The sequence below is a fragment of the Hirundo rustica genome, chromosome Z (genome assembly GCF_015227805.2).
Source record: "Hirundo rustica isolate bHirRus1 chromosome Z, bHirRus1.pri.v3, whole genome shotgun sequence".
NCBI lineage: Eukaryota > Metazoa > Chordata > Aves > Passeriformes > Hirundinidae > Hirundo > Hirundo rustica.
The window spans coordinates 84,541,952-84,561,091 of NC_053488.1; the positions used below are offsets into that span (position 1 = coordinate 84,541,952).

Below are 19,140 nucleotides of genomic sequence, written 5' to 3' on the forward strand. Positions count from 1 at the left end.
ATAATTAAACTGTGTGAGTTCTTCCTATCCTGTTTTAAGCAACCTTTCTCATCACCAACAGGCAGATGGAGTTTAAGTTGAGCCCCCTTCTCCTGGAAGCAACAAGTTAAAACATTTGTAAATGCAACTGAATGTTTACAGCTACAGTACAGTAATTAAAACCTTACTGACACAGAGAGGAGTGCTTGGTAAGAATCCTTTCCAATAACTGGGTGTAAAAATTGCCACCTCAAGTTCATTTTCTTAGGGTGATTGTTTTACCTGTACCAGTGGAGCCTTCCCATTTCTGCATGTCTGGTGGGAGCATCCTTGTTCAATAAACTTGAGAGCAGTTGCCAGCCAGCCCAGGCCTTGCTTAGGATATTATTTTCCTCTGTCATGGAGCACTTGAGGCAGACATCCTGCATCCCAAAGACCAAGACCTCACACACACGCCGACACTGCTTCCACCACTGGGGCTTCGTGGCAGAAGCACAAGAGAGAAGATTAAAAAAATAAGCCACTGAAGGAGAATAACCTTGTTTGACTTTCAGTAACTGACTCAGGAGCAGAAATTCAGAAGGGGGGAGGTGTCGGGTGCATTCAAACCAAAACCAAACACAGCCTCCACAGGCCTTCACGCTGGCTCCCCTGTGTCTCTCAAGGAACTGGTGAGACATCCCCAGTGCCACAAAGAGTCCTCAGACAAATCTGGCATTTGTCAGGTTTAAAATTCTTCTCTTAGTTTGGTTTCTTATTCTTTTATTTGCTTCATAAGAGCCTTGGAAAATAGTTGCTATTTTAAGACTTCCTGCCACGACAAATAATTGTATTTAAATGTTTAGAATTTTGCTGGATGTCGACCCAGGTAGGAAGAGCTGCTCAAGAGGAAGCAGGTTTTGCTGCAGGGACTAATCTTTGGAAATGTGGTTCTCCTGGTTACTTTTTGTCCTTGTGTGGAGAAAAATCAAACCCATGATGTGCATAGCACATGTCAGGTTTTGTGGCACAGAAATCGGGTACTGTGTTGTCTTTCAAGCCAGTTAAAATACAGCTGACACTGAAATCACTGCAAGAAGCTTCCTGCTAAAAATACATCAACATCCTTTCATTTTAAGCACATTCACTTCAGCAGTTGGTTTGAATTGTGGAGATTCCTGGAAGATTCTTGAAGGAAAGGCGCTAATGGGTTTGGTGATGTTGATGGAACACGGGTATCCAGAGCCCTACTGCAGTTTTTTCTCTTGATGGTGGCTTTTTGTTTGTCAAGGCAAATGTTCATCTAATGTCTTCATGTTCATACCTCAAGCCACTGAGTGTCCAGTTTTCTGGAGAAGAACAGCCTCATTTTGTTACTGTAAATCATATTTTGCTATTGAAAATTTTATGGTTTTGGGTTTTTTTTGTTTTTTTTTTAACTGAAAAGATGGATTTAAGTTCCATTACGTGGCGCCAGTTACTCAGGTAGACCTTCTTACCAGCCTTTTTCCTCACCGTGAGGGGACACCCATAGCTGTAATTGTGGTTGTGCTCTTGCTTAAATTATTTCTTTGCAGTCTCTGCTGTTTTGAAGACCAGTGTGGTCGCTTTGCCTGCATGTATTTCCACATTATATTGTCAGCGGGGTCATACAGCTTTGCAGATTTCCTAGAGCTGATGTGCGTTAGCTACAGCTCATTATCCAAAGTAAACAGCTCGTTAGCGTTTGGTGGAGAGCTTCTAAGGAAGACAAAAATACACGCCAAAGTGAGTGAGTGCATGCCCTTACTCAGCTTTAGCTGTGACGCTGTGAGTGTCGCCTGCCCGGGTTCATTCCTCCAGCTCGTCCTTTGGGAGGATGAACTTGTTCTCCAGGCTCCTTTCACTGAGGTCGTTATCTGTAGATGGCTCTTGCTGAGTCCACGGCTATGGCTTCCCAATCCCCACCAGCTCCTGTGGGGCAGTAATGAGTGAGTGATGGGCTGCTGGCAGCAGTGAACTTCTCTCTCCTTCAGTGGCTTCAGGCTTAATTTAATTTCCTCAGGCAGCACATTATGCCTGCAGGAAAGAGACTCCAGCCTATTATTTTTGGCTGTTTCTCTCCCAGCTCTAGTGAGAGATGGTGCCTTCCCTACACTGCAGCAAGCAGGTGAGTGCCCTGTTTCCCAGGGACACAGGAGGGAACCTGTTTTCCCTGGCCACTTGGCTCCTCTATCTGCGCAAAACTGGCAGGAGGGTCAATAGCAGGACTGCTCAGCCCTGCATGCTTTGTAGGGCCATGTGTTCCCTTCCTTTTCTGCCCAGAGGGACTCATGCAAAGTCAGAGGGCAAAGCACCGGAGCTACTCCAAACCAACAACTCAAAAACCCAACAACTCAAAACAACTCAAAACATCTTCTCTGGAAGAGAAGATGACTCAATGCTGGGGGTTTTTATGGCCTCCTGTACAAAATGTTTTTTAAGACGTGAACCTTAAATTTGATGTTGCCCTAAGTCGAAGTTTGAAGTGTGAGATTCAGAGTCCTGACAAAGGAGAGGGGTGATGGAACTTGGCATTTATAAGGAAAGCTGTTATAAGGAAAGTGAGGTATCTTAAATGTACATTGACAAATGAGGACTAAAATACAATGATTTATTGCCAAACCTATTTGGCAGCCTCTTTCCAGTTCAGGCTTGTTGGTTATCAAATACTTGTACATATGAACGTAAGATGAAATAACATATGATTGGCTTTGACAGTTCTTAATTAGCTGATTGCAGGATTTCTCTGCTTTTGCTTTGTTGAAGGCACAGTTCTGTGCATGGGCTCCTCTTGGAGCTGTTGCAAACATCCCTGTGGAGCGGTTTCAAGAGCAGCAGTGACTGTTCCCATCTGACAGCAACGCCCCATTGTCTTCCTGGGGCATGTCTTGAGACATGTCAGCAGCAGCAGCTTGAGACACGTCAGACATGTCAGCTTTTCCCTTTGCAGGGGCTGATTTGTTTCCAGGTGGTGGCCCAGTTCCCTGGGGCTCCATTACCAGCTGCGATCCCTGGTGCAATTAACTGATTCCCTGGCAGCTCCTTCTGTCCCTGGAGCTCTGCAACAGTGCACTGGGTCTCCTGAAGTTTCAAGCACTCTGTGATTCACTCCTCTGAAGAAACATGATCTCCTCAGGATTTTCTGATCCAGACAAGCGCAAACACCTAGAGAAGATCATGTACCAAGCGACTGGGAGTGACGCTCCCCAAAGCGATCTCAGCAGCGTTCCCACTTCCTGCTGCCAGCACAACTCATCTGAGATATCGGTGCCATAGCAAGTGCTGGGTAAACACCAGGATTGTTTCTGCTGGATGATCTCAGAGTCCTCCCAACTGTCTGCTGAAAATACTTGCCCACTGCAAGGAAATGACTGTTTGTTTGTGTTAGGAATCAGGAAATGGGAAATGACGTGAACACTTAACTGTTTTTCCTGGTGTTTCTAAGAGGTATATTCAGTGTCTTGGGTCTTATTTCCAAAAGTGATCAGTGTTTTCTGAAACAAGTTTCAGAAGTACTAGAGGTATGTGCATGCATGTAAATATACATAAAATCAGGAAATGTCTTCAAAATCTTGTGTATCCACCTGGTATAATTTTACTGGTGCCCCATTATGACTATGCTCTAATGTAATTTGATAACATAATTTGGTATGTTCTCCCTCAGGGCTGAACTGAAACAATCCTCAGGTCTTGTATTCCCAAGTTGGATAAATCTGTGATTCTGCAGTTGTGCTGCAACCTCCCTGAAGGAGAAAGAAGTCAGAATTCACACTTGTCATCTTTATTTCACCCAAGCACCAGTTTTATCTGCATCTGCTGACTTAGTCTGTGCATTTTTTTTCCTGTGTATTGCTCCTCTGTTGCCTTGACAAAGAAGTGGTCCAATGTTTTTAGTTTTTTTGGTTGATGATAACATTTTGTTCCTGATTTCTTTGGTCAAGGTGTTTTTCTAAACCAATCATTTCTCTTCAGATTCCTTGAAAACAACTGCTGGCCTCTGTGATCTCTTCTCCATGCATGTGCTGTCCTGCAGGACTGAGGCAGCTGCAGCTGTCAGACCTGATTACAGTCACTCAGTAACTCTGAGTTCCTACAGGTGAGATTGTCACTTCTGCATTTCTGCAACTGCCTGGCAAAACATGATCCCGGTCCATGACCACAACACCAGAATATAGGGGAAAAAAGGGTTTGTGCTGGGCTTTTTTAATCAGCTTGGGCAAGACATTTAGCCTGGCTGTTGCGTGCTAAGATAGGATACCACATGGCACTTTTATCTCCCCAACTTCTGCTCCATTCCCTCGCCTTTCCCCAGGCAGCAGCAGATTAAACCACCTGGTGAAAATCAGAGTTCACAGTGTAGGTACTGAGGAACAGTGAAGCTACAAGAACAGAGCCCTGCAGTGGCAGGAAAACACTGACCCAGACAGGAGCTCAGTGCTGGAGGGAAGTGCTGTGCCTGCAGCAGGCTCTGGCACACAGCCTTCTAGGCCAGCTGGGAACCTCTTTTGGTTTTTTTCTTAGTGAATGTTAATGTTTGACTTTATCATCTGATGCTGATCAACGGATGACACAATCCCAGTTCTGAGAATCAAACTGAAGGAGCATTATATAAGAAAAAAAAATGTAGCGGTTAACAACTTTTCTTTTTTCAACTTCTCTTTCTCCTTTTTTTTTTTTTTTTTGAAACACTTTTTTGCAGGGTTTCTTTGTATTTCCATGCGCAAGCAGAAAAGTGACCCATAACATGCAGGGGGAAAGAAGGTTTGATTTCCAAATTTTATTATTCATATCAGAGCATACTCTATAGACTTCTTACAATTAAAGATTTGTCTGTATGAATCCAGTGATCCAGTGCAGTAATAGCTGCCCTTTTAGAATTAACATCTTGACAATGAAATGTCAAATGAAGGGAAATACTTGTTGTATGAAACAAGATTAATGTTCACCTCAAATATGAAACTGGCATTTAAGCAGGAGTTTCTGATAGAAAAGTCTCTATGGTAGCTGTGAGGGAAGGGATGTAGAGAAATGCTTTTGCTATTTCACTTAGTTTGGTCTCTAAAATAGAACAAAATGTATATTTTGTGTTAGTACGAGTTCAGCTTCTGTAAATGCCACTTCCATGCATCCCTAAGAAATGAAGGGATCTGATTACAGAACTTGCTTTTATTGTCTAATAACTGTGGTACAAAATGGCTGTTGCAACAAATTATTTCCCCAGGTAAGAAAAGGAGCACTCAACGATATATTGGTAATGATGAAGTAAGAAATTTGAGAATTACTTCTTTACCTAAAATTCATGGTTTATTTCATAGTTCCACTGATGGAATTTTTCATTTTCCTCAATGATCAGTCACGACTCTCACCCCTCTGGTATGTAAATACAGAAGTGTTATGTGCCAGCCTTGGCAGGTACAACCACAAACCAAATGAGCATTTTTACAGAAGACAGTTTGCTTTTATAGTGATCACGCACTGATGTGAACATAGACTAAAAATAACAAATGTTGTTTTAATAAGGATTTTTTACAGTAGGCATAGATATAAAAGTTTTTTCAAATTATTTTCACAGGTATCACTGAACATTTCATAGCTGTCTGTTACAGAAGCACCACAAAGTGCTTTGAGTCTTTCATTTATTATACACAGTTAAAATATATTACACTTCTGAAGGTATCTTAAATCACTGAACAGTTTTGCTAGCATCTTAATGAGCCAAATGGGAGTAAAAGGCAGTCCACATTCATGATGTGAATATACAGTAAGGTGTTTGACATCCTATGAACTCATTGCTCATGTTCTCAAAATAACCATGGTGATGAGACCTGAAAGACAAGAATTAAGAACTAAACACTTCTATTTCACTCAAAATAAAACATTTAAAATAAAGAGTTTACCCTGTCACACACAAGAAAATATGGTAAAAGTGCATAAATACATGCAGAATGCATTTACATACACACTTAAGTATTAGAAATATTCCTCCAAATTTTGATATAGTCAAAAATCAACACTGACATGTAGTGCATATAATAACTGAACATCAAAGAAGATAGAAATACTCCAAACTGTTACTGATCTCTCTACTGGAAAATCTTAACGTTGAACTTTTGACTTGGGTAAGTGTAACACTAGCACCCAAACCCCATTTCTAATGGGGGCCCGTTTTGGGCAGTGTCATTTGAATGCTAAATCATCAGTAAGGCAGATCAGTTGAAGGCTCCAAGGCCTTTTTTCTGCTCTGTGGATAATAATTGATCAAATACCAGTTTTAGAAAAAGATGTTAAGCTTCCTTGTGAGTCTGCAGAGGGAGCTTTCAACAGACTCTTTGTTGTGACCTTTAAAGAGGGAAGAAAAAAAGGACTGCTCTGATAGAGGTTAAAAACAATTAAAATCAGATGAAAACAGGAACTAGGGACTAAAAAACCTACTCATGACACACTGAAAAGTTCATTCTAATTATGTGCTGACACAGGAAAAAATACACATCTGCTGTTCTTGCCATCAGTTATATTGCACAAGGTAAGGAAGGTAGATGGAAGAACATAGGGGCTCCCTGAATTCCAGCCTAATGTAACACCAAAATAACAATTTATCAGTTCTTGGGTAATCTCACTTTCTTGCAGGCTCGGATGATGTCACTGTAACAGCCTTTCACTGCAGAAAGCTCAGCTAAAGCCTAGAGATCTCACTATGGATAAAGACATTTCTGAGACTATTTTATCTCCTGCCACTCCATACTGATAGAACTTGGCTACTTTATGAAGATGGTGAAGGCACAACAGAACAGAGCTGTACCACTGCCTTTCACTAGATCAGCAATTTATCCCTTAAAAGGAACTACAGCTCAGCTATTTATTAAGGTTTGTATTGGTTCAGACAGTCAGTGCTCCCACAGCTGCTGGATCTTTAGCTTGGATAAATTCCATCATCGCAGAGGAGCAGCAGAGGCTTCTGGAGAACAGCCTACACCACTTGTACAGGGACTTTCAGACAATAAAGGGTTTAACTCATTTCTGTAAATCAAATACTTCTCAAATATCATACACTCCTATTGGTGTGGTATAACAACCCTTTCCATTAAATGCTCCACAATCCAGTTGTAATTCCTTGTGGAACAAAGTGGTTTCAACTTTTCAAGAGCAATTGACTTTCTACATGATCAAGAGTTGCACACAAAAGAATCTGTCCATGAACACTAAAAATGCTGCCAGCAAGGAAGTCAAAACCTGTCAAAACTTCATAGGGAATCTAGAAGCAGGTTCAGGTGTTGCAAATTTATGAAGCCGCAAGGCTTAGAAGTCTAGCTGGCACCAGCAGAACCTGGAGTAATTTTCAAAAGCAAAGATAAAAACAAAGTGAGTATTACTGCAAGGTCCTGATCTGAGAATCCATCAGCATCAGCTTGGGCAAAGAGCCATTAGTGAGATTTCAAACCACTTCAGCAGATGGACCTGTGTGAGTCAGCAGAGTGTACACGAACCATCAAGAACTTGCACCTTTCCCCATCACTACCTCACCTCTAGCTATCAGTTTGGAGCTCCCTAGCTCTTTTCCTTTAAATCCTCTTTTCTGCCAGGTAGTGGGACAGAGTTTAGTGTGACTGTTCTTCAAATCTGAAATAGTTACAGAGAAATAGTCATAACAAATGAAACGTTGAACTCATCTATGAACTAGCTACTTCAGGAGCAAGTTACAAATCAGGAAGAACTGTGGATGGTAGTGGTCTCAGACAGGGTTTACAACTACTTACTGCTACACATATCAACTGCTTATTAAACAGGTACAGAGAATGAAGGGTTATAAAACAGCCCAGGGGGCTTGGAGGGAGAAACACAGTAACATATTCTACATCCTGCAATAGAGTAACTATTGCAATGCAAGAGTAAGAAACAGCACATTCTGTTCAGGTGTGTTGGCAGATGACTGTTGTTGGACCATCATCAAATAAAGCTGAAATTAGCATGTAGTAGCCTGTGTGCAATAGGTATCAACTCAAATCTGGTCTAAAACACTTACAATAACCCAATAACAATAATTTACTCTGCTATCACCGTGGCTACAAATTAATATCTATGCTGAAATGCAAAACAGAATGTAACATGGTGCTTTGTCTCCATCCAGTTTCCTGAGGCCGCTGGCAAAGACAGGCGAAGTCTTCCAAACTCATAAATGATGCAGGAAAATGTTTATAAAATCTAAAGTACTTACCTAAAACATAAGCAGCTACTAACTTTTGATTCACACTTAAGTGGAGGTAGAGAGGCACCAGGGATTCCATTTCCCCCAACGTAGGCAGCATTAGTGCTGCAACACACACCACCCCAAGGAAGACTGTGAGTAAACTAGGTCCCGACGAGGCAGTTCTGTTTTCTGAAAAAGCAAGACAGCACCAATTGTAAGGAAGATCTAAACAATATAAACATTAAATATTCTGCAAAAATGTCTGCTGGGAGTACATGGGAGCTGAAATATCCTCAGATTTTCCTTTTTGCTCTGGAGTTTGCAGGGTGTGGAAGACAATCCTTAAACCCACCCTTCTAAACCTTCTGCATTCTACAGTGGAGGAGGCTGCTCCCTGTTCTGATGCTGGAACTTGTTTTCACATGACTTCCCAAACCCCTCCCTTCTGGAGGAACAGAGCCTGCCAGGCCCAGTTGCTATATATACACACAGGACAGCTGGATGTCTTAGCAATGCTTGAGGTTTCCCTGTGCATCCTGACTCCATTCCTTGACATGTTCCTTCAGTGATCAGTAACCAATCAGTTAAGAACACCCAAAAGACTTGCACAGGCAGGTAACTGCTCACACCTCCTCAACAAAACCTGCCTGCAGCAGGAGCACAGGTTCTTGGGCCAGATGAGCTCCCCTTCATTCTTTACAGGATTCAAGGGCTACACCTGAGCCAGAGTCAGGTTAGATGCCACAAATCAGTAGAATTTGAATCTTACTTTAAGAACTGTGAGAGTGAACCACTCTGACAGTCCCGCACTACCAGAATAAGGAAATGCAAACCACAGACAATAAAGAGTCCTTCATAGTCTTTATTGCCCTCTACTTTAACAGCTGGAACCTACTCAAAGGCCCACTGTGTCATCTTTGAAAAGAGCTGTTAACATGTTAGCTGAATTCCTCTAACCAAATCCCTAAGACCCGTTGGAAAATAGCCAATGTTTTTATCAACTTCCCCTATCCTCAGTGACTAGCAATATCTGCTCTACTCTAATTCCATAAATCTCTTATTTCCAGGTTGCAAATTACATGCAAACCTGCAGTTTTTCTTTGTTTACTGCTTTTCTGTAAGTAAGCAATATAACGCAGTCAACAAGGTTTTTAAACAGAGAAACAGCATTTGGAATAAGACCAGTGTCAGATTGTTCAGGATCAGGCCCTCTGTCCTGGAGCACCTATCAGAGGAACATTTTGTTCCGTGAGCCCAGAGACCTTTGTCGGTTTGCTTCAACTGTGTATCCTACTAATATCTATTATGAGGAGGTTTTTTGATAAAAAGTGTTTCACCTGCCAACAAGCTCAGTATAAATAGTGGAACAGATTACTTTTAACAACATGAACACTCCCAAGGAGGTTCATCTATTTTCTGGAATTGATTTTTGTTGTCCTGGAAAATATAACAGCAATAACAACACTTCAGTATAAATCAGTAAAAGTAAGAAGAATGTAGACCATCAAGAATCAGTTTAGATTCATTTTCAGGCACAACCTGACACTTTATATCCTACCCCTTCAATTTAACTGTCTGGCCCAGGTTTTCAAGACTTTGACTCACTTCCTCACTGTGTGTATGAAACACGCAGAGTTTTCAGCTACCAACTGTGCTCTTCTGTTCTTGTGGGACAGACAAAGACAGGGCACAGAACAAGGAGCACTTCAGAAGATGTTCTGGCAATATTTCCTGCTCATCAGGAAATGGGGGATTAACGGTTTGGAACAAACTCAGAAGGGGCATATGTTTTGAAAGAGGCCAAGGGAAAAAATAACTACCATCCTTTCACAGATAAATTCCCATTGTCTGTATGAGAGCTCCTGCTCCAGAGCAACAGTGGATGTACTCTCCAAGGTATGACGCACACACAGGGCAGCAAAAGGTCTTGATTAAGACAGCATAAGCAGAATAGCCACAGTTTGGGTTCTTGTATACTGTCATCCTCAAGCGATAAAGACAGCAGTCTTACAGGTAAGTAAAATTAATTATTTTAAAATTAATTTCTGTTTATACTTATAAAAACATTTTAAGTCTAGTCACTTGAGCTATTCAAAACTGATTCAGAACAGCTAGGAGGGGGAAAAGATTTCAACTACCTGGTTGACACAAAGTCTGCTCAAAAAAGACACTTTCAGTCAGGTGTTCTTTTATTCGTTTTTCCTCCTCTTCCTTTTGTTGTTGTTGTTCCTTTGCAGATGGAAGCAGAGTGGCAATAATTTCCTTTTTCCCTAATGCTTTCCTCTGGCTCTGCTCAGACACTTGGAGACGGAATTTATCTATGACACCATAGTAAGCAGCTCGAACGTCTCTGTGACGAATCACACTGCAGAGAAAAGCAACATTTTCAAACAGATGAACTACTAAGAAGAATGTCTGTTGTGGAATTACATTCTATGTCACGAAGTCTGCCCTCTGTCCCCCCTCCTCCAGATAAAGTGGAGTAATCCAGACCTCCATTACCTCCTCCATCACTCAATGTTCTTGAAGACTTGATCTTACCTCCTCTCTCTCCTTCTTATGTTTGCTTTAATTCCCAAATATAAATGCTCCTGGCCAAACAGGACAGTTAAGTCCTTATCTCAAGCCCATCTTTGCCTCAGTCTGATGCCCAGCTACCAATTGATGAAACATCAATTATCTGAAAGATGCCTCCTCCTCATGTATCAAAGTTGTTTGATGCTGGCCAATGATTTTAAAAGGTATTGAGGGGACTGGAGTGGACAGGGAAGGAAAGGAGTTGGACAGGTGTTTGGAGAGCAACAGTCCAGCTTCTTGAGGAAACCAGGCTCGAAGATCCACAATTCTACTTTCTCAGAAGCAAAACTCATTCTCTCTATAGACAAGAGTCAGCTAGGGATTTTCAAAATCAGAAACCCACCACTGAGAGCATATTTGGAACCTATAAAAAGCACAGCTTTAAAATAGCATTGATCAACAGCAAAACAGAGATCTCTGAGCAGTGCTCAACTGCCTCCTCTCTGCATTTGTGATTCATCGTGAGAATACACATCTAGCATTGAAAAGCTACAACATTTAGGTTTTGAAGTGGTATCAGGTCTGAGGGTAAATAAGGATTTCAACTACTTTTCCAGATGTTTTTTGTGAAAGGCTATTCTAAGTTTCCAAGATAACAGCAGCTTATCTGAAGAACATACATATAAATAAGAAGGATGCCATCTCACGAGGGGAAAAGAAATGACTGTACCCTTAGTAACATAGAATAGTAGTCTTAAAAATGCTTCAAAAAGCCGATCTTTGTGATACTATACACATTAAAATGCTGCAAGAAATGGATTTTTGTTTTTCAGTCTTCATATAAAGGAACTATATCACATCAAGCTATCTACAAGCATTAGCACGTAGCAAGTGCTTGCAACTGGTATCTAGCTTGAATAGACTATTCAACACAGAAACAGAGACCAAGTCATCCCCTCAGCAAGAGGCTGCAGTGATGTTTTACATCATTTCAGAGGCAAAGGAGTGTGCCTATGACAGGCTTTCAGCAAGTGGAGTGTTGGCTGGGCAACTGCCTTCACTAAAACAACAGGCTTTTCCCCCCACAACCCTAATTCATACAGCTCTCAGCATATCAGCACAACAGATCAACTCCGATTTCATCCTTCAACACTTCCTTTTGAATTGGTGTACCTACTCCTAGTACCATGGTACCAACTACCAACCTAAACAGAATCTTTACATTACACTTTGCTAGGAGAACATATATCTGCTGCCAAGCAGGAGGATATTTTCTGCAGACCCTTATAAACAGACACATTCTCCTGTTTCTTTTTTGAGATCATTGCATAATTGGAAGCTCTGTAGAATAACTGTTTATCTGGCAAAAGGCCACACTTGCATAGTACTGCTCATATCCTAGCAGTAAACACTGTCCTTAGACAGCAACCACTGGAATGGAATTGGGGGTTTTGCTGCACAAAAAAATCCCCTTGGAACATGTGTATGTCTTATTTTTCTTTATTTAATAAAACCCATTTGTTTAACCAAATGTAATCAAGCTTGTGTAAATGTCTGCTAAAGAATGGAACAGCTCACTGGTACACTGGTATATTCTGACCTGTTTAGTTCCATTTTTAGCATTGTTGCCCCTGCTTACTGAATCCTACTAGTCCCATGTTCTAAACTTCCTTTCTATTTGGTGAGTCCTTGGAATTTTCAAATTGCACCTAAGGAAAACAGTCTGTAGGAATAAAGAACCACTCCCCAAGAACAATTATTATTTATCTGACAAAAGGTTTCTGTATATGGCCTTTTGTTAGCCAGAGATTCCAGGTGGTGTTTAACAGTTTGGAAAACATCTATTCAAAAAGTTCAGTCTGATCTTTCAGGTACTTCAGATTTTCTTCAGCTGTATCTGTACATCAGCACAGAAATAACGTGGCACATAGAAGTAAAAAGAGTTGGTCTATTTTAGCTGATACACCCACTCTGCTTCAGCTTTCAGCAGCCTACAGACCCTGTACATTACTGTGGTCACTTAAGCAGCCTCCTCCTGTCCTGAGTTATTGGGTTGACACCTGACAGTAGAGCCAAAGGGAGACACAGAGATCTGAGAGTGAGATGGGCGGTGAGGGTGAAAGGTAGGCAAAACTACCAGTATTGACACTGCCCAGGAAAGTGTGCTCGGTAGAACTGCACACACTTCCATTATGCCAATCTGCAAACAAGTATTTCTCACAAACAAATCTCAGCCCTGGGGGTTTTGCTTTTCTTGTTATTTCTAACAAGAAGGTGCTCAGAGGAGGCTCATATTACTCTTGCTCCTGGTTTATGATCTACATTACAAGATGCATTTATTGGCATTTTATTTATGCCCAAAGGCAAAATTAAAGGACGTACCTTCAATATTATAATACCTCTGCCATACAGGGAAAGAACAGCAAAAATCAGAGCCACAAGTATACAGGAGATTAGGAAAACACATCTTTTTCCAATTTATATATTATAACATGCATGCTGTCATTTACAAGCTCCTAAATAGTAAAAGAAATTAAGGTAATAAAATGTATTTTAGGAAAAAAAAACAACCAACTTGTACTTACATGTCAACACAGCACTGAGGCTTCACTGCACCAGTAGCATCCACCACCGCATATTTATTTGGAGTTGTACAAAGAACTGCAAGGAAAAGGACAGGAGTGGTAACAAATCATGAACTAATACATCACCAGCTTCATCAACAGATACATGTAGAGACATGAGTTTGGTTTTGTCACAGATACTATTTGGTACATGAATTATAATTGGACTGTTCAAGATCATCAACTAACCCTTCAATAGAACTTAACCTAAGAAACCCACCTTTGAATTTTAAGGCAAACTCATAGGGGTTATATAGAGTCAACACCTGCTTGTGTGTTGACTGGTCATCTGCATAAAATATAAGTTCTGTAGGAAAAACAAAAACAGGAAGATTTCCTTCCACTAACTCTGGCTGTCTTTTTTGTTGCTGCATTGGCACTGAATCCTCCTTGCTGCTTCTTGTGTTCTTATGACTTTGTATCCTCAGAGACTTCAGTTTTTAAATCGTTTAAGAATTCCAAAGCATTTTGGCAATTCTGAAAGAAAAAATGGGGGGGGAAAAAAAAAAAGAGAGAAGGCAAGAAGATTATTTCCAGAAATCTATACTGAACTGAGGTAGTTAACAAAGGTGCAAAATATATAAAACATGATGCTTGATTACGAATTTACCTCAACTTATGCTCCTCCAAAAATACTGAAATTGAAAAAATATTTGCACCGGGTTTTCATCTGTTTAAGAAACTGCGACAAAATAAATGGATAAGCACCTCTCCAGTGTATCATGGCAGCATTTGTGAGCCCAGTCCATGACTAGAGCTGCTCATGCTGGGTCTTTGCAACACAAACCAAACAACGACAGCAAAATCCCATCCTTGCCTCAGGACAGCAACACCTGAGAAACACGAGGGCAGAAATGAGGAAACACAACAACAGTGAGGCAGCAGGAGTCACTGTTTAGGCAGGAACCTTTCTGTGGGGATGACCTCCCCGGATGAGGTATAACAAGTTAGGAATGTCCTCACCTAAGCACCCAGCTATGTAAAATCCCAGGGATTCAGAACAAAGGAATGGGGAACACCTTCATGTCTTGTTTAAATCAAACTCCCTGTTCCAACTGTGTAGTTACAGGCAATGAATGGAAAAATGACTGGGATGAGTAGCACCAAACAGATTTGGGATTTACTATTTTATTAAGAGATGACAGGTTTTCTACCACCACTACCTCTAACCAACGATTAGAGTACGATCATCATAATTCTCCCTCTGCTACCCCCCACAGTTCTCTTTTATTTTGAGTGACATTCCAGAACTAAAACCAGAACCCATGACCCAACCAAGAAACAATCCCAAATGTAATTCATAAAGTAAAATTAAGGCCAGACTCCTCAGCACACATACCACTGACTTAACACATGACAGAGAGAACAAAGTCTTCTCCTCCTCCTCCCGCCAAGAACGTCATATTTTACTGCAGCTTCTACAGATTAATTATCAAACTAAAGGTGTCCTTTGACGTCTAACTTTATAGCAAAAATATTAAAACAACAACAAATCATTAGAAGCCATTTCCACTTCCCATAAAGCTTTTTAAAATAAGGTACATTTTACCTGTTCTCCAGCTCAATGCACTGGATAAGTGGCACCTCAAAGAATTTAGCTTCTGAAATTTCTAGCAGCAAATAGCTCAAACATTATGAACAATCAAAAACAAATGCTTGTTTCTGCATTTTGAACATCATCATGACCACATTTCCAAGCACCAGATACGTCTTCCATACTTGAAACATGACACACGCTCATGTGTTTACTAAAGATTTACAGGTTCTGATTCTTCTTCACAAACTGAGCTTTTAATTTTATTTATTTTGTTATTAAAATAGCAAATTATCCCTGTAGAATTCAAATTCACAGATCTCGCTGGAATGTCCTCCCTCATGATCCAGTTCCTTTTCAGAGCACAGGTTTGTTTCCACTTCACTGAAATGCTACTAATAATATTCTGAAAACAAATCCCCAATGATAGTGTTCCAAGCTGATGTTCTGTTACCTTATTAAGAAGAGTCTAGAAAAAGAAATGGCTCTCTAAGTGGCAAATTGGGTTCTGAGTACTTCTTGGAATTACGGTGAATCCCTTTTGTTTCAAAAGAATCAACAAACTCTGGAATTATGTTGTACAGCAAGTTAAGTATTATTTTTTGAACAACTTCATGCACTATTACAAAGTGAGTTTCATTGTTCCATCCAAACATATTAAGACTATGTGAAAAGCTAATGTGGAAAAACTGCCAGCACTTAGGAATACAAAATACCTTTTGATGCTTGCCATAGGCAGAAGAGTAGGAATTATTTATTTAAATTGCTTTTACCAAAGTTAGCTCAATGCTGTATGCAGTAAGACTATGTTGGAATTGTTGGTTCTCATATCTATCTGCACCCCGCACATCATGCGTAACAGAAATACAGGCAAGTTTTGACCTTAACAAAAGGGATTTTTTTTCAAATAAATATTTTAAGCTACCATAAAACCAACAGCAAGCTACTGCTACACAACTTAATTGACTATGTTTAATAAAATTTTCAAGTATTATTTATAATACTCAGTATTATTTTGATGCTTTTGTTTTTTATTTAAACACTGCACATGACTCATTCCAGTTTCTGGCTTCATCCCACATCTCCAGTTTCTTCAGCTCAGTCCGTGGCAAAAGTTCAGTGTCCAAAACCCCACAATTCTCAGTATCAGTGGAGGTATGGATCACTGTGTCTATCAACAGGCTCATTTTTGTTACACATCTGTGGAAAACTGTGCAAACCTCCCAGGATTCCACAACCTGCATGTGGAAAGCCACCAGTGTTAAAAACAGTATATCCCATTATTGCTTCCTTTTCCTATTTAACTTGGCTGGATGAGGAGCTACCGCCCAAACTCACAAAAGTAACGTCTGGCAGGCCTATAGCAGACACATTTGCTGACACAGCAGTGTCATTCAAGGTATAAATTTCTGGAATCCAAGCAACTAGAATCCCTCCCGAGACAACAGTTTAAGCTTAGAACTCACCTTGCTGGGACATATCACCAAGTGACAGCAGTAAAAGCACTTTTCCCAAAGACTGATTGATAAACCACACATAAGCTAGGGAGATGTGATGGGTTAGTATGCACACTCTTGATAACAGCACATCTCTCCCATCAAAGAGAAACTGCCAACGCTTTTACAAAGTTTGTATCACCACAACTCCTCTGCAGGGATTAACCCCACAGCAGCTCTAACGGTGAGAATAAGATCACGTACCCCAGACAGTTCACGAACAGAAACTCAGCTGCTGCTCTTCTGCACCTCCACTGCACCACAACCACTAAATTTTGCGGTCACCAGTCACAACTGCTTGCAGCACAGAAAGGTAAGCACAAGCACATCTGTCCCAACACAGGATCTAGGTTCTCAGGCCTGTGATTTGCACTGCACAGATGGGCTTCTCCCAGCAGCGCCGACAAAACTCCCACAGGAGCAGGGATCTGTCAGAGCTATCCTTCGCCAGCGTGTAACACCTGAACAATGCCAGCTCACTTCCCAGTGCCCTCTGAAGTCCTGAAAAACAATTGTCACTGGTATTTTTTTCAGCACAATAGGGATCTTGCCTCCATGAAGTTACTAAATATATACTGCTGGTGTCACAACAGCACAGATGTGCCAGTGTTTGTTTCCTTTGAAATCCCTTTCTCCATAAATTTAACTGACAGAAAAAAAACACTAAGTGAAACATAACTTCTCTCCAGGGTCAGAAATAACATCCATTGTGACTTGGTTTTACTTAACAAGTATCTGCTGAATAAATAAATCAACTGAGGAACTTTTTTGTTCCCATTTTAACTTCCAACAGCCTCATCACCATGGCTTCCCAGTGCATTTATTGGTTGTTTTTCTTCATAACAACTGCAAATAACTCTACAGAATGTCATCGAGTAAACACTTCATTCAGAAGAAAACCTCTTTACAGTCATGTCTCCACACTACTGTTTTAAAAGTTGCCTAATTACACTCTAATCTACTTTTGTTACATCTCATGATCTACCCACCAAATCTATACAAGTTTTTCTACACTATATACTCAGAAAATCTAATGATTTTTTAAACGCATATTTACAAAAAAACCCACAAAGTCTCCTTCAAAATTCCCTCCTGTGCCAAGCTGAGCAATCACTTTAAGCTACACGCAAATGCAGCACGGGATCTGAAGCACTCCATAAACATTTTGTTTCTCCAAAATGTTTTGAAGGCCTCAACATGCACTTACGCAAACTAATGTTTAAACTACCTGCAATTATTTGGGAGTGTCACCCAACGATGAGAGCACAGACCCAGCAGCCAGGATGGCTGGATTCCATTATTGCTAACTCTGTCACTGACACTCCATGACCTTGAGCAAGTTGGTTAACCTCACCTCAATCTGCTGATCTATGAAGGCACACATTCTGCAAAGTATTTCAGTAGGCGGACGGTCCCCTTTGAACCGGCAGAACTGCTCTGATACTTTGCAAAACTGCTACTGTTTACCCCTTCACAGGATGATGAGATATGTCATCAGTAAGTGTCTCCAGGATGCTGTAAAATGAAAGAGTCTCGGAGCATTAACTATTAGCATGGATGACCACATGCATAAATCATGCTGATACCGACAGCAAAATTTACTACGACCACATTACTTTTTTTTTTTTTTAAAGCTGAAAAGGTGACTAACAAAAGGTACTATTCAAATGCAACTAAGAGGCACGAAAAGCAGTGAAAAATTAAGTAACAGCTGCGCATTGCTTCTGATCCATCTTGCTGAAGCTCGCAAGTATCCTAGAGAAGATATTCAAGGACACGTGTGCTTCAGTCTCTATTTCATCGCTTTAAGTTTGTGTTTAACGCACTAAACTGGCTGATTTTTAAACGTGTGCTGTGCTCCTTAGCGCTGCGTGGCCCCAAACCGCCTCAGATTAACAGAGGGGAGCACTCTGCCCCGGGAGAGAGGAAAGAGCTGTGCCTACTGCCGGCAGGGCACGGCGGTAATTGCAATTGCACACTCTTAATTGATCCTCTTTGTTCTCAACGAGGAGCAGCAGCGATACGGGCTGAGGCAGCTGCGCGATAACGGCGCCTCCCGCAGCCGGCCCGGCACCTCCGCACCGCCCCCGGCCCGGCCCGGCCGCACCGCCCGGAACGAGCCCCGGCCCAGCGCCGCCGCCCCTCCGAACGACCCCCGGCCCCGCAGCCGGCCCCGCACCGCCCGGAGCGAGCCCCGGCCCTGCGGGGAAGCGGCGCCGGGCCGGGGCCTCGGAGGGCGGCCGCCGCCCCGCGCCCCATCCCGGCCCCGCCGCGCTGCCGCAGGGCCTGCGGAGGGCAGGGGCGGGAGGCCCGGGCCGCGGGTGTCGCTCCGCTAGCCCGCCCCGTGCTCGCTGTCGCCCCCCGCCCCGACTCACCCGCCCGGGGCCGCTGGTGCGGGCTGGCGCGGCGCCCCTTTGTCCGCCCGTCACTGCGGGCAGCGCTGGGGCTGCTGGGACCGACCGGCCGCCGCCGCGTCACCGCCCCGCCCGCCGCCCGCCCCCGCCGCCATGTCGGGGCTGCCCCGGCGGCGTCGGGCGCTGCTCCCGCCGCACGGCAGCGCCGCGGGCTCCCCGCGCAGCGGGGCCTGTGCGGCCGGTCCGGCGCCTCTCACCTGCGGGGAGGTGTTTTTAAATAGCTGTTCACCTCATCTCACGGTTCCCGGAAGGTTTCCTGCCGCTCTCCCGGCTCCCGCTGCGCTCGGGGCCGCAGTGTGTTCTGCCCTGCGGGTCCCAGAGCAGGTCGGGCTCGCCTCGATGCCGCCCATCGCTGGCAGTCCCCCGCTGGCAGGGTCGGCGAGTGTCAGCT

The 19,140-nt window shown here is 42.5% G+C and overlaps 1 protein-coding gene across 3 annotated transcripts; it reads right to left on the bottom strand.

Moving 5' to 3' along the window:
* Nucleotides 1-4,741: 4,741 nt before the first annotated feature.
* On the bottom strand, nt 4,742-18,806 carry MOSPD1 (motile sperm domain containing 1). Of its 3 annotated transcripts, none has more exons than XM_040090629.2 (6): nt 18,711-18,806; nt 13,526-13,782; nt 13,267-13,342; nt 10,303-10,529; nt 8,192-8,353; nt 4,742-5,804 (listed from the first exon to the last, which is right to left on the bottom strand). In XM_040090629.2, the coding sequence occupies exons 2-6, from the start codon at nt 13,677-13,679 to the stop codon at nt 5,773-5,775; spliced, it is 651 nt and encodes a 216-aa protein (XP_039946563.1). In that variant the 5' UTR covers nt 13,680-13,782; nt 18,711-18,806; the 3' UTR covers nt 4,742-5,772. The 3 variants fall into 3 exon arrangements, with proteins under 3 accessions (XP_039946563.1, XP_039946561.1, XP_039946562.1); XM_040090627.2 differs by having other exon boundaries at nt 10,300-10,529; XM_040090628.1 differs by lacking the exon at nt 18,711-18,806 and adding an exon at nt 17,690-17,708 and having other exon boundaries at nt 10,300-10,529.
* Nucleotides 18,807-19,140: the final 334 nt, after the last annotated feature.

Bases quoted from the DNA above. Each gene is read 5' to 3' on its own strand.
- MOSPD1 (XM_040090627.2), bottom strand. From the start codon at position 13,679: ATGCAGCAACAAAAAAGACAGCCAGAGTTAGTGGAAGGAAATCTTCCT. The intron at 13,343-13,525 runs GTGGGTTTCTTA...TTTTCCTTGCAG, and splicing joins GTTTGCCTTAAAATTCAAAG to TTCTTTGTACAACTCCAAAT. The intron at 10,530-13,266 runs GTAAGTACAAGT...TTTTCTCTGCAG, and splicing joins CCTCAGTGCTGTGTTGACAT to TGTGATTCGTCACAGAGACG.